This window comes from Strix uralensis, chromosome 11, assembly GCF_047716275.1.
Source record: "Strix uralensis isolate ZFMK-TIS-50842 chromosome 11, bStrUra1, whole genome shotgun sequence".
In the NCBI taxonomy this organism is placed as follows: Eukaryota; Metazoa; Chordata; class Aves; order Strigiformes; family Strigidae; genus Strix; species Strix uralensis.
Window position 1 is genome coordinate 19373835 of NC_133982.1, and position 11255 is coordinate 19385089.

General features: G+C 45.3%; 1 protein-coding gene across 4 annotated transcripts in view; it reads left to right on the top strand.

The window, feature by feature from the left end:
- Positions 1-424: 424 nt before the first annotated feature.
- ZFAND6 (zinc finger AN1-type containing 6) overlaps positions 425-11255 on the top strand; it is a 38269-nt gene continuing 27438 nt past the window's right edge. The window contains exons 1-2 of one of the 4 annotated variants that reach the window (XM_074881084.1): positions 431-520; positions 3505-3596. Coding sequence is in view for 1 of the 4 variants with exons in the window: in XM_074881083.1 (XP_074737184.1) it covers positions 7858-7859 (2 nt within the window). In the remaining 3 variants the exon portion in view is untranslated. Of the gene's footprint in view, positions 521-3504; positions 3597-7720; positions 7793-7839; positions 7860-11255 lie in introns of those variants that run through there. The other 3 variants (XM_074881086.1, XM_074881089.1, XM_074881083.1) reach the window with 3 other exon arrangements.

Here is an 11255-nt window from a genome sequence, read left to right on the forward strand (position 1 = left end):
CACAGGATTTTCTGCAGCAAAATGAATTTATGTGGGGCGGGGAGGAGGGTGGACGACGACGTGCCGAGAGGCCGCGCGGTGCGAGGGGGCGATCTCCTCACTGCCTGCCCCCCAACGGCCACCAGCCTGAGGGGAGCGGTCCCCCAGCGCCGGCCGGGCCCCTCACCCGCTCAGCCTGCCCGGTGCTGGCGGCCGCCGCCCGGTGCCCCGCTCCCACCCCTACGTTCGCCTCAGGTCATTCGCGAGGGGCGGGGGGGAAACACGGGACGGGCCGCTGTCCCTTTAAATAGCATTCTGTGGTTCACGTCGCCGCCGTCTCCTTGTAATAATTAGTCGCGGGCTATAGCACCGCCTCCTCCTCCTCGCGGCCTCCCTTCCTCGGCTCCGCCAATCAGCGCCCGCCCGCGTCACTCTGAGGGCAACGAAACACGGAGAAAGGGAAAAAAAAGTTTGGTGAGGAGCGAGCGGGGCCAGGCGGGGCCGGGCGGGCGGCGGCGGGACGCGGCGGGCCCGGAGGCAGGTGAGGGCAGCGCGGCTGGGCCGGGCACCGGCGGACGGGCGGGTTGGGGGCCGGCGGCCTCTTTCCGCGGCGGGACAGGTGGGGCGGCGGCCACCCGGTCGTCCCTGGGGAGTGGTGGTGGGGGTGCTGAGGGGAGGGTCGTGTCCACCCCCCCCCGCGCCCAACGCTCTTTGCTCCCCCGACCCCCGCACAGGGCAGGCCCGGGGCTGCGGGGCGGCGGCGGGGCCGGGCCGGGCCCAGGGCCCCGGGGCTGTTTTTCTCCCTTTTTTGGTCGTTCCTTCCTCCTTCCCCCCCCACCCCCCCGCCGGGCAGCTCCTCGCTGCGTGCGCAGGAGCCATGCCGGGGCAGAGGTGTTTGTACTCGTGTCCTTGGTGGAAGGGGAGAGGCAGCCTGGCCGGCCCGCGGCGCGCCGCCAGCCCTGCGCCGGGCGGGCGCCCGGCCCCCGCCGCCGCTCCCCTCCCTCCCCGGCCCCGGAGTTATTTTAGTTTGGCTGGGAGAGGCCGAGGGGCGGGGGGGAGGCGGAGAGCCGGTGGTGCGGCGGGGTCGGCCTGCCCGGCCGGCGGGTCTCCCGGCTGCCGGCGGGGATTGGACTTGAAGTAGCGTTGGTGCCCTGTCAGTGGGAGGGCTTCCCCGTCGCCGCCGTATCGGGGCCTTCCCCCGGGCCGGGGCTGGGGGTGGCTGCTGCAGTCGGTGGTGCCTCTCGGCTCCTCGGAGAAGTTTAGTGCAACCGTTGTGGCTGGTTGGGGGACAGGAGTGTTCAGGAAGCAACATGCAGTTTGCGTTGTGGCACCCTTCCAATTAAACCAAGGGTTTAAGCCTACACAGGCTGTCGTCCTTTCGTGTTTTATTGTACGAAAAGTTCTTTTTGTTGTTGCTCTTGTGTTCAGCGAGGAACCCTGCGGTATTTAACCAAACTTACCTCCTAGGCTCTGCAAAAAGCCTGAAGTGATAGGTGAGGGGTGTGAGCATCCACTCTTGTTTCCACAGGATGTTAGGATGGGGGAATCTTAAAAAATAAAAAGCGCTAATTATCTTACTGCTAATAACAATGGCTGCAACAACAACAACAACGAAATACAGAAGCTTCCACCAAATGTGCTGATGTAATATGGAGGCATTCAGCAGAACCGACAGTGGTTGCTTCTCCCCATGTGTGGACTGACTTGAAGTGTGCTGTTGTGATGCGAAGTCCATTCCCTGGGTGTTTGTCCAGACTTGTCCTATAATAGATGGCATTGCATAAGTTACGGGCAGTAAAGAGTGTGCTGAGTTTCTTTCATTCTTCTGAGGATCTATGCTTGCATCTTAACTGTGCCAAACTGTCTGTGTACACTGAAGAGAGAAGGGTGCAGCTGCCCTATGAACTTTAGGGGAAAAAAAAAAAATAAAGAAGAAACTATCCTCTTCCTCCTGCTTCCAAGCAAATGATTTTGTTTGTCTGATGTCATGTTAAATAACTTCTTTCACAGAGTGCTAATCCTCTTCTGAACTGTGGATGCTGGTAACTCAACAATTGAGGAAGCAAATATGTCAATTCCTTCCTTAGTCTCTTTCCTGTCTCTCCTTTAACTTTTATAGCTTTGCTCTTCGAATTCTGCCTGCTTTGTTTATCTAGTGCTGAGGTACCTACACCTGTTCCTTATATTAATTATCACCTCACCTAGAACAAGGGGACTGGCTCTTTTCTGATCTGTCATCAGGTGTGTTTTGGGAGGATTTTTGTTCCTTATGATACTGAATATCAAAGTCTGTGACATATCAGTGGCATAATTCCTTGGGTTTACTACTTTCTGGATAGAGGAGAATAAATTCTTCACTACTGAAGAAACTCTCTCCTGTATGTATTTCATAGAATACCTCTTAAAATATTTTTTGTCTTAACAAAACTATGAATCATGTGAAAATAATAACAGATTAAAATAAATTTACTTCTCGACTAATCATGAATTTATGGCAAAAATGAACAACATTGTAGGTTACATAATATACTTTTAAGAGTGTGATCTAAGAATGTAAGTTTACATTTCAACTTCTTGTTATTTTATGGTCTCAGATGGCACATTCAAAACCTTACACAAATAGCTTGGAAGAGATAGTGGCAAGTTATCAGAAGGAGAGTAGCATTAACACAAACTACTGAAAAGTTGCTATGGTTACAGATAAAGGTAATCCCTGTTTCTGTGAAAGTGTGTCCTTTTCTAACAGCTATATTAATCAGTCTGATTTCTGAGAGAATTGTAAGTATACAAACTTCTGGCTCCATTTTCTTGGCAGCTAATAGCTATGCAGCTATTTTATATTTTTAAAAAAATACTGAATGGGCTATGACTTGCATTCAGGATACTTGATTTAAGCTACAAAGGGTATTATAGATTACATATAAATGTACTTGGAGCATGCTGACTTCAGTGTAAACTGTAGTATACTTTTTTTCACCCGAGAGATATCTGATGTCAAGGAAAAGTCTTTTAAAATGTCTTGATCCTTTCTCAAGGACTCTGACTGAAGCGAGTGATGTGGCCATCTATCACTAGAGGCCTTGGTGATGCAGCTGTACAAGATACAATTCCATGTCCTGATTTAAAAAAAAAACAAAAACCAACAACCAAACAACACAAAAAACCCCCCACAAAAAACCCAACATAAAACCCCCTGCCCAAAACCAAAACAACGTGGCAGCTGCTGAGAGTGATTGAGACCTATTACTGATGTGCAGCTTTACAGGCCAGGAGATAATGGAGGGGGGGCAGGGGGAGTGATTTTCTTAATGGCTTCCTCTATGCATAGAAGGAAGCAGTTGGAATTTAACATGTGGATGAACTTTACTAAGTTCTCAGGGTAGCGAAGCTTTGGGTGGTTTGAGATAGCTGCTAAAACTTCCAGGGCAACGCGTTTGGTGCATCTGTACTGCTGTCCAGACAACTAACCCGTCCCCTCTGATGAAGACCCAGTATTTACCACATGCACCTCTTTGTTGTTTCCAGATTTGGTATTGCGGTGCGGTAGTACATCTTGGATTGAAAGCAGCAAGAGAAATCACAAAGTTCTTCAAGATTACTGGAATCTCATCAGTCTGGTATGTTGTTCTCTTTAGGCACCTGGAATAGCAAGTTGAAATCTTTGTATGCGAGGGCCTCCGTAGTTACTCCTAAGGATACTGAAGTTTCTAGAATCTCAGCTTTTCATCAGCAACTTCATTCTCAGAACGTAACATGCTACGAAGAACTACTGCTGGGGTTGTGTAGAAGATTGTTTTTGCTAGTGGTGTTTGTAGCAGGACAGTGAACCTGTGCTCCAGAACCTTCAGTCAACATATACTCTGAACTTGTTTTCGTCTTGCCTGTCCAGCCTGGAAATTCCAGGTACTTCTGCAGACTTTTAAAACTAAAGTCAGGTTGGAAAGGAGCTATTGCTAATTGACTTTCTAGAAACTGCACACTGATGTATTGAAGAATGTGTAAGAATATGAAAAGGAATGTTTCTTGCATCACACAGGGCATCTTTTTCCCCCGTCCTTATGTAGACATGGCCCTCATGAAGTTTGTTGTTTAGGTTTGTTAAAAAATTACTACTAATGTCTCAAAATAATTTTTCAAGTTCCAGAGTTCTTAAATTCCTCTACTAATGTGCTTTTAAAATTGATATATTTCCAAAAATACCTTATACAGCAAGTTTATGATAACTATTGTTTATAAACAGGGTAGCAGCATCTGAGGGTGTAAAAGGAATGGAAAAGCTAAATATTAGTTTTAAAGCTGTCTCTAATAATAAAAAAGCTAAAAGAGCTATAATTGTTTAAAAATAATAAATAAAACATTCAGCACATGCTGTAGTGCTGACATAATTGACAACCAGAGGGTAAAGTCCTTTTCTACAATGCAAGTTCAGTATGTGTATGCAGCAGTTCAGTTGCTTTGCTACTTATTAACGTGTACAGAATCCAGGAGGTAAATGTATTCCAGACTGAAAAACAGGTGCAAAATTGTGAAGAGAGCTCTTGTGGTTCACCCTGATCTGTTGGGAACTGGACAGTGAGTAACCATCTCTTCATCTAATCCCCGAACAGCCATCACATGTGGCTTTTGATCACTACTATTCTGGTCTCTGTTTGAACTGGTGACTTAAAGATGAAAGGCGCTGTTCTTGATCTCTTGAGCTGTCAAGTCCTCCAAACTTGCTGTCTTCTGTATGTGTAAGATTACAGAACAAATGGCCTTTTAGCGGTTCCACGATTACAATAGTCAAATGAGAGTCAGGTGCTTTCTCTTGTTACTGTCCTCAGTGCAGAGTTCAGTGGCAGCAGACTAAATCTTTTTTACACTGCTGTCAAAGCTTCCCTGCTTAATGTACTTGCAGCTGCAATCTGCTATTTTCGTTTTTTCTGCATTGCTACAGATATTGTAAGAGTAGCAAAGGCATAACTTGAGCCTGGACCTTAAAATGGTGCCTCTGCATTTTTGCCAAAATGTGTGTGTATTTACAGGGAAAATAGGTGGCTTATGTGCAGAAACTGTGCTTATAAATTAGGCTTTTCAATGTCTAGTTTCACTAGGCCTCCTTCAGCACGGGATAACTTGAATAGCAATTTTTTAATGTCTGGATTCCCAACATCTAGATACAGATGTGTTTACCCATGGTTTCTAGTTCAGTGAGATAGGGTCAACTGTGAACCTACTTTGGATACCCCACTTCACAGATACATATTTTTTTGATTTTTACTTCTGTGAGGATGGCAAATTACTCTTGGGGCATTCTTAGTGTGATAGTTTTGTGTTTTGTGAGTTTTATTTGTTTTTAAATGAAATGAGGTAAGCAAATCTAGGAGGTTAGTGCTGAATGGAGGAGAATCTGCTTTGCCATTCCCCTTATGCTCTGGGTAAGCCATGCTCTTGCTTATCAGAAGCTGGCCAAACTTCTGCCAGGTCAGTGACTCAGAGGCAGATGGAAGGGTCTGATGAGCACCAGAGCTGGGCTGAGGGAGGTGGCCAGACTGCGTGACTGGCAGGGGAAAGGTGGGGAGAAAAAGGGGTGAAACTTTTCCCTTGTAGTGATAAGGAGCTGCTAGTTGCCTGCGTAACAGAAGCATGAGCTGAAGTGTGGGATGTTTAATGATAAAAAATATGTTTCATCACTGTTGCAGTTGCGAGGTGGCTAGACTTCTGTGGTAGCATATAGAGCTGGAGAGTTTTGGGACAATGTGTTTGGGGTTTTTTCTCCCCTTCTGAAAGTACCCAAACAATTACACTCACTTTAGGGTTGCCATGTCCTCTTCTAGCACTGTACAGTTTGGTTGGTAAGATCTTCTGCTGTTGTTTTTAGGGGCCTAAAGTTAATATGCTCTAAATTGACGCTTTCCAAGATTGGTTACTGAGATACTTAGAGGACGCTTTACTGGTATATTTTATTTGCATGAACTGTGTTCTTGGTTTTGATTGCTTAGATAACGTTTGGTCAAAAAAGTGTCGTGTAAGTATGGCCCAAATAGCTTCTAGCAGTACTGACTCTTGCAGGGCACTGAATTCAGGTGCAAGGGTTAAGGTCTGGTTTTTTTCAACTTATATTTTAGGTTCTGTAGGGGAAGTTATGTAAATCTTGTTAATTCCCTTCTTGTAGGGTTTCCTACTTATAACTGTAGGAATTGGTGCTTTTCAGTCATATTTGGATTTGTGGTATGATCGATGGCTCTAAAATAGAAGGTAACACAAAATGTGCTGTTTGACTGTTTTAGAGGAATTAAATGTCCTTCCTGAAGGTTTGTTTTGTGCTCTTTTGGTGTATATATCATAGCGCAAGGGAGTACTTGCCTGTAAATACTTTCCTGATGTTGGGTGGTATTTGCAGTAAAGCAGTATGCTAAACTATCTTAGGCTTGATTAATCTGCACTAGGGAAGTTAAAACTCTCCCATTTTGCGGTACGGGCGGTCAATGAAGTAAGGGAAGGCAGGCTGCTCCAGCGCTGGCTGGAGGGACAGGGGTAAGAACCAGAAATAAGGAGGAGTGTTTCCTCTTTGCCCCTGCAACAGTCCAGAAACAACCCGAATGTGCTGACAAGTGCTCTATCTTTCTCTAGCTTAATATTTTACACTAACACATGAAAATGTTTTCTATAAGGCAACCTTGCTAACCAGGTAAGTCTTGTGTAACTATGATGATACTTGTGGGTGCAGGAGGGAACGCTGACTGTGTCCCGGATCTTTGCGGTGTTGCTTGTTTGGAATGGGGCAAGGGTTTTCTCAAACAAGGTGTCATATCTGCACTTGTGAAATATTTATTAAGCCTTGTTTTGTTTTTATTCTTCTTGCATGTTCCAGGCTCTTCCCTTGATAGATGGGTAGGGAACTGTATCAGTGTTTACACTGAGGAAAAAGAAACACTTTTAATCTAAACGACAGGATTTTGTCCAGTGTTAAGAGGAGGCTGTGCTGTGAGAAACGCTGTTGATTGTCAGAACGTGAACAGTGTCTTGCACATTTGTTCAGTCAAGTGAAGCCTGAATAAGCATGAAAAGTTTCTGGCAGAAGCCATGGTACCTTGTGAGATGGAGACAGTCACTTCCTGCGGAGCTCCTCTTCTGCTGACTCATGCTTTAAATTGGTAGAAGTCTTTGGAACTGGCAACCCAACGTATTTTTAGCCGGAGTTACTAATTTATATAGTGTGCCCGGCTTCCCAGGGTAACTCCAGTCACTCTTGAAGAGTGGATGGGCTCAAAACCCACATCTAATTTTATCCTGTAAGTAGAGCAGGCGACAGTAGTGTCACTGCAGCGGGAGAAGTGTCTCCAGCCCGCTCGATGCTCTCCTCCACCCTCAACCCATCCGGCGTGAGAGCAGCCTGCTGGGTGGGGGTAGGTGCCCCGGGGACCGGTGCTGGCCGGAGGCTCGGCGGGAGGCGCGGAGGGGCCGCCGCTGGGCTGGCCGCCCGCTGCCGCTCGCCGGGGCGCTCGCTGGAGCTCGCTCGGGGCGGCGCGTCGCCCAGGGTTGTAGTTTGTCACAGCCGGGAGCGGGGTCCTGTCCCTTTAAGAACCAGCTTGCCCAGGGTGTTCTAACCTGGCCAGCCTAACCTGCTAGCAAGGAAAAGTTCTTTAAATAATGGATATGCCGCTCCGCCAATCGGGGAGCGGAGTCTGGCTGGCGGGGAGGGGCACCCCCGCCTCGACCAATAGGGGCGGGGGAGGTGGGGCTCCGCATCCAGGCTAGGTTGCGCCGAAGTACAGCTTCAAGTGAAGTTAATCTGGGGTGAAGCAAACAGAAAATTGTGGAGATTTTGTTGGTAGGAATTTTCCGGTTCTAATCGCGTCGTGTGGCGTTATTTCGCCCTCTGGGGCAGTGGAGTTCATGTGCGTGGGGCTTTTTTTCATTGTTTCGTTTTCTAATGATGGCAGAATATTAACATTTATGCAGGGAAGCAGAACAAAAGGGCTCTTTAGACAGGAAATAAGGTGTTGAGAGGCTCAAACTTGACCGAGTTTCTTTTGTCATCTGTTGGCTTGCACCGGGTTTTTTTGCGTGGAAGGATCGAGTCGTTCCATTTTATTTTGTGGAGAAATGTTAATTCTAAAATAGCGAGGATAATGCTGCTGTTTTGGAGTTACACAATGTTACAGGAAGAGAGCTAGCATTTAACTCTAACTTCTCTGATTCTGATGAGATTTGAGCTAACTAATTATGACAGCTGCTGTGGGATTATTCAGTGATAGCATTTGCTCTAAGTCATTTGTCTTAAATTGTCTTTTGTTGTATCACTGAAGTCTGCTGTGCTGTTGTCTGTATATTTGTTCTTGATGAGCTGTATGTCTCACAGGTCTTTAGCATTTAGAACAAAGATATGTGAAAATTATGTAAAACATTGCAATTTTTCTCTTCTTTTTTAATCAGTTTTGCAGAGTATCTGGGTCTGTCAGAGCTCTGATTACAAACACAGGCAGGAGAATTAAGTGTTATTGCCCTGTGTTGCAGCCAAAAAAAAAAAGCGGGGGTGTGGGGGGGTGATTTTTTTTTTCTATGGAATTGGTCAGAATCTCTTTGAATCCTGTATTGTGTGATGATAGCAGGTGTTTTCTTTGAGGGAAGATTATTCTCAGTTTCTGTACCAGGCTTATCATATATGGTATTTTTAGTCACACTTTCTGCATCTGAAAGGTCTTCAGGAACAGGAAAAGTACGATTTGCCATGGGTGGCATGGGATAGGGTGAGAGGGAAGAGAGCAGGAAGTGGAAAGTCAGGAAGCAGGGAGTTTCTAATGAGAATGAAGACCTTCTTTTAATTGTCATCCTTTCTGTATCTTTGACAAGTATGTTAGATGAGGCCCCATACAGAACAATGCTTTCAGAATGGTGAATATATTTTCTTACTTCCCTAAATATTTCCTGTTTTTTATAAAAACACTTGTGTCTGTATACAGCTGCTCCTGGGAATTGGAAAGAAATACTCATGGCTCTAATACTTGTTGAGCCTGAGTTTGATAGGTTTTGTATGATTAGTCAAGATGATAGAAGAATGGATGTGGAAATTGAGCAACAATCTTCCAAATGACAGTGCAAGGCAATTGCTTAGACCTTTACTGAACATAAACAAGTGTGATGATTAAAGTATACCTCATTCTTTCAGTTTTACTTTGAGCCATTTTGTTTTTTCCCAAAATGCTGGGTATGGATTACTTATATATAAGTCAGTGTCTTGACACACTGGCATCTTGCCATGCTCCAGTGGCTTATAGGTCTGAATTACTAATTCACTCTTGCTGTCTGTTTTTATCTGTTTATAGCATTTTTTAATGTTCTAGATTGTATTTAAACCCTGGAAATGCTACTTTTGAATGAGCATTGACTATATATAGTCTTTTAGCTGAGAGATGGGCCAGATCTCATGTATCGGGGAAATATTTAAGACTGGAATATGTAAGTGTTTAAATACCTGGGTTTTGATTCATTTCTTAACTTACAAGTGATGCCAGGCTAGATCAGATGTCTGAGGTGAGGACAAGAAGAATAGTATAATTTGCTATAATTTCTAGACATTTATGGGTATGTGTATCAGACTTGCTTAAACAAAAGGAAGCAAACTTGAGTATTTTTATGCTGTTAAATACTACGTTTAGCCAAGAGCTGGTTTTGCTTAGGACAGGAAGAAAGCTGAATATATGAGGCAACTTGGTTCATACTGCTTGATGACTGGGTAGCCATTCTTCTCAGGTCCCCTCTGCCCCCCAACTTAGTTAGGAAAGATGTATTATCTGGGACCAATTTTCCTGATTTATTCAACACAGGAGTGAAATGCTCAACTCTCTCACCACATGTATACAATTCTAATGCAGGCTGTTTGTAGAAAGCAAATCTGCCCTAAAGGATAAACATACCACTTTGCTGGCACAGCTGTACAACTTCTGTATTCAGGCTACAGCAAATGTTTCTTGCCTGCATTCAAAGCCGTCGCTGGCAGGACCTATGTTGTCCCTGCACGATGATTGGTTGTTCCAGCACTTCTTGTTCATAAAACCTTCTCCTGCACATGCTCCATCTGCAGATCTTAAACACTGTGAATGTGTTGTGTGCTGTGGGTTTTATGTGTCTGCTTCTTGTGCCAGGATGGAATATACATCTCTGATGTGAATAAGAGATTCTTAAAAGTGATTGTAAACCTGTGTACAAAACGCAGGGCCAAATTTTATGCCCCCTGTTTATGAGGCAAAAGGGATGTGTGCTCTACAGACTGCTGGTGGCGCTTCCCAGTGTCGTGAAGTGGGTGGCCCACCATGTGCTGGGATGGTAACTCTGCGCTCTGGTTCTGTTTAATACCACTTAGAGAAGGCTGCACGCCTCATGGGATGTTCTCTGTAAAACATGCCCAGAGCCTTAGGGAGGACAGACGTTGTTCCTCCTGCAAACAGTGACGTGGGCTTCAGATCCCTGCTTGTTGAGTGCCCTCTGCTACGCACAGGGGCCTCCTGCCGCTCTTCCAGCAGAGTGGGTCGTGTGAGCACTGGAGGCAAAGTCAGCTAGGCTAGTTTAAATTGTTTTAAATTAGTGGCTTGAGCCAACTCAACTGGCTGTTTTCCCCTCCTCTTCCTCCCTCTATTTCCCAAGTGGTTTAGGGATCATTTCTGCTAATTGCTGTGTGCCCAAGGCAGAAGGGAGTGAGGGAGAGGAATAATGTAATCTTAGAGAATTTCAGCTATATCCAAAAAGGGACATCTGCCCATAGTTTTAGACATGGTGTTAGGCTGTTAACTAGTTTCTGGGAAGGATGTGGTGAAGGGGTGAGCTCGGGAGCCGTTGATCATTACAGCCATGCTGTTGCAGGGAAGATTGATACTGGAGGGACAGGCCTCTCACTCCTCAAGGAGATAGTTGGCCTCCTGTGGTGTGGAACTCAGTCTGGGTGGGGCAGATGATCTGGCCAGTAATGTTTACACTGTAATAAGGTTTTGTGAAAATAAGCAGTTAATTACACATGACCTACAAAGGAATAAAAATAGCTTGGATCTGTTCTTGCTTTAAAATCCATTTAACAGTGGCATGAAACGTTGGGGATTTTTAAACCTGCTTATTTTTTTTACCTTTAGAAATATCAGGAACATTAAGTCCTTCTTCCCTGTTCTTGTTGGACGTCTCAGATGTGTCATAAGCTTCTCAGCCCTTAATTGAAGGGGTGGGGTGATATATTTTTAAGAGATTTCTTCTTCCAACTGTGTTTATAGGGCTTTTGAGCTAAATAGAGATTAGCAAAAACAAAG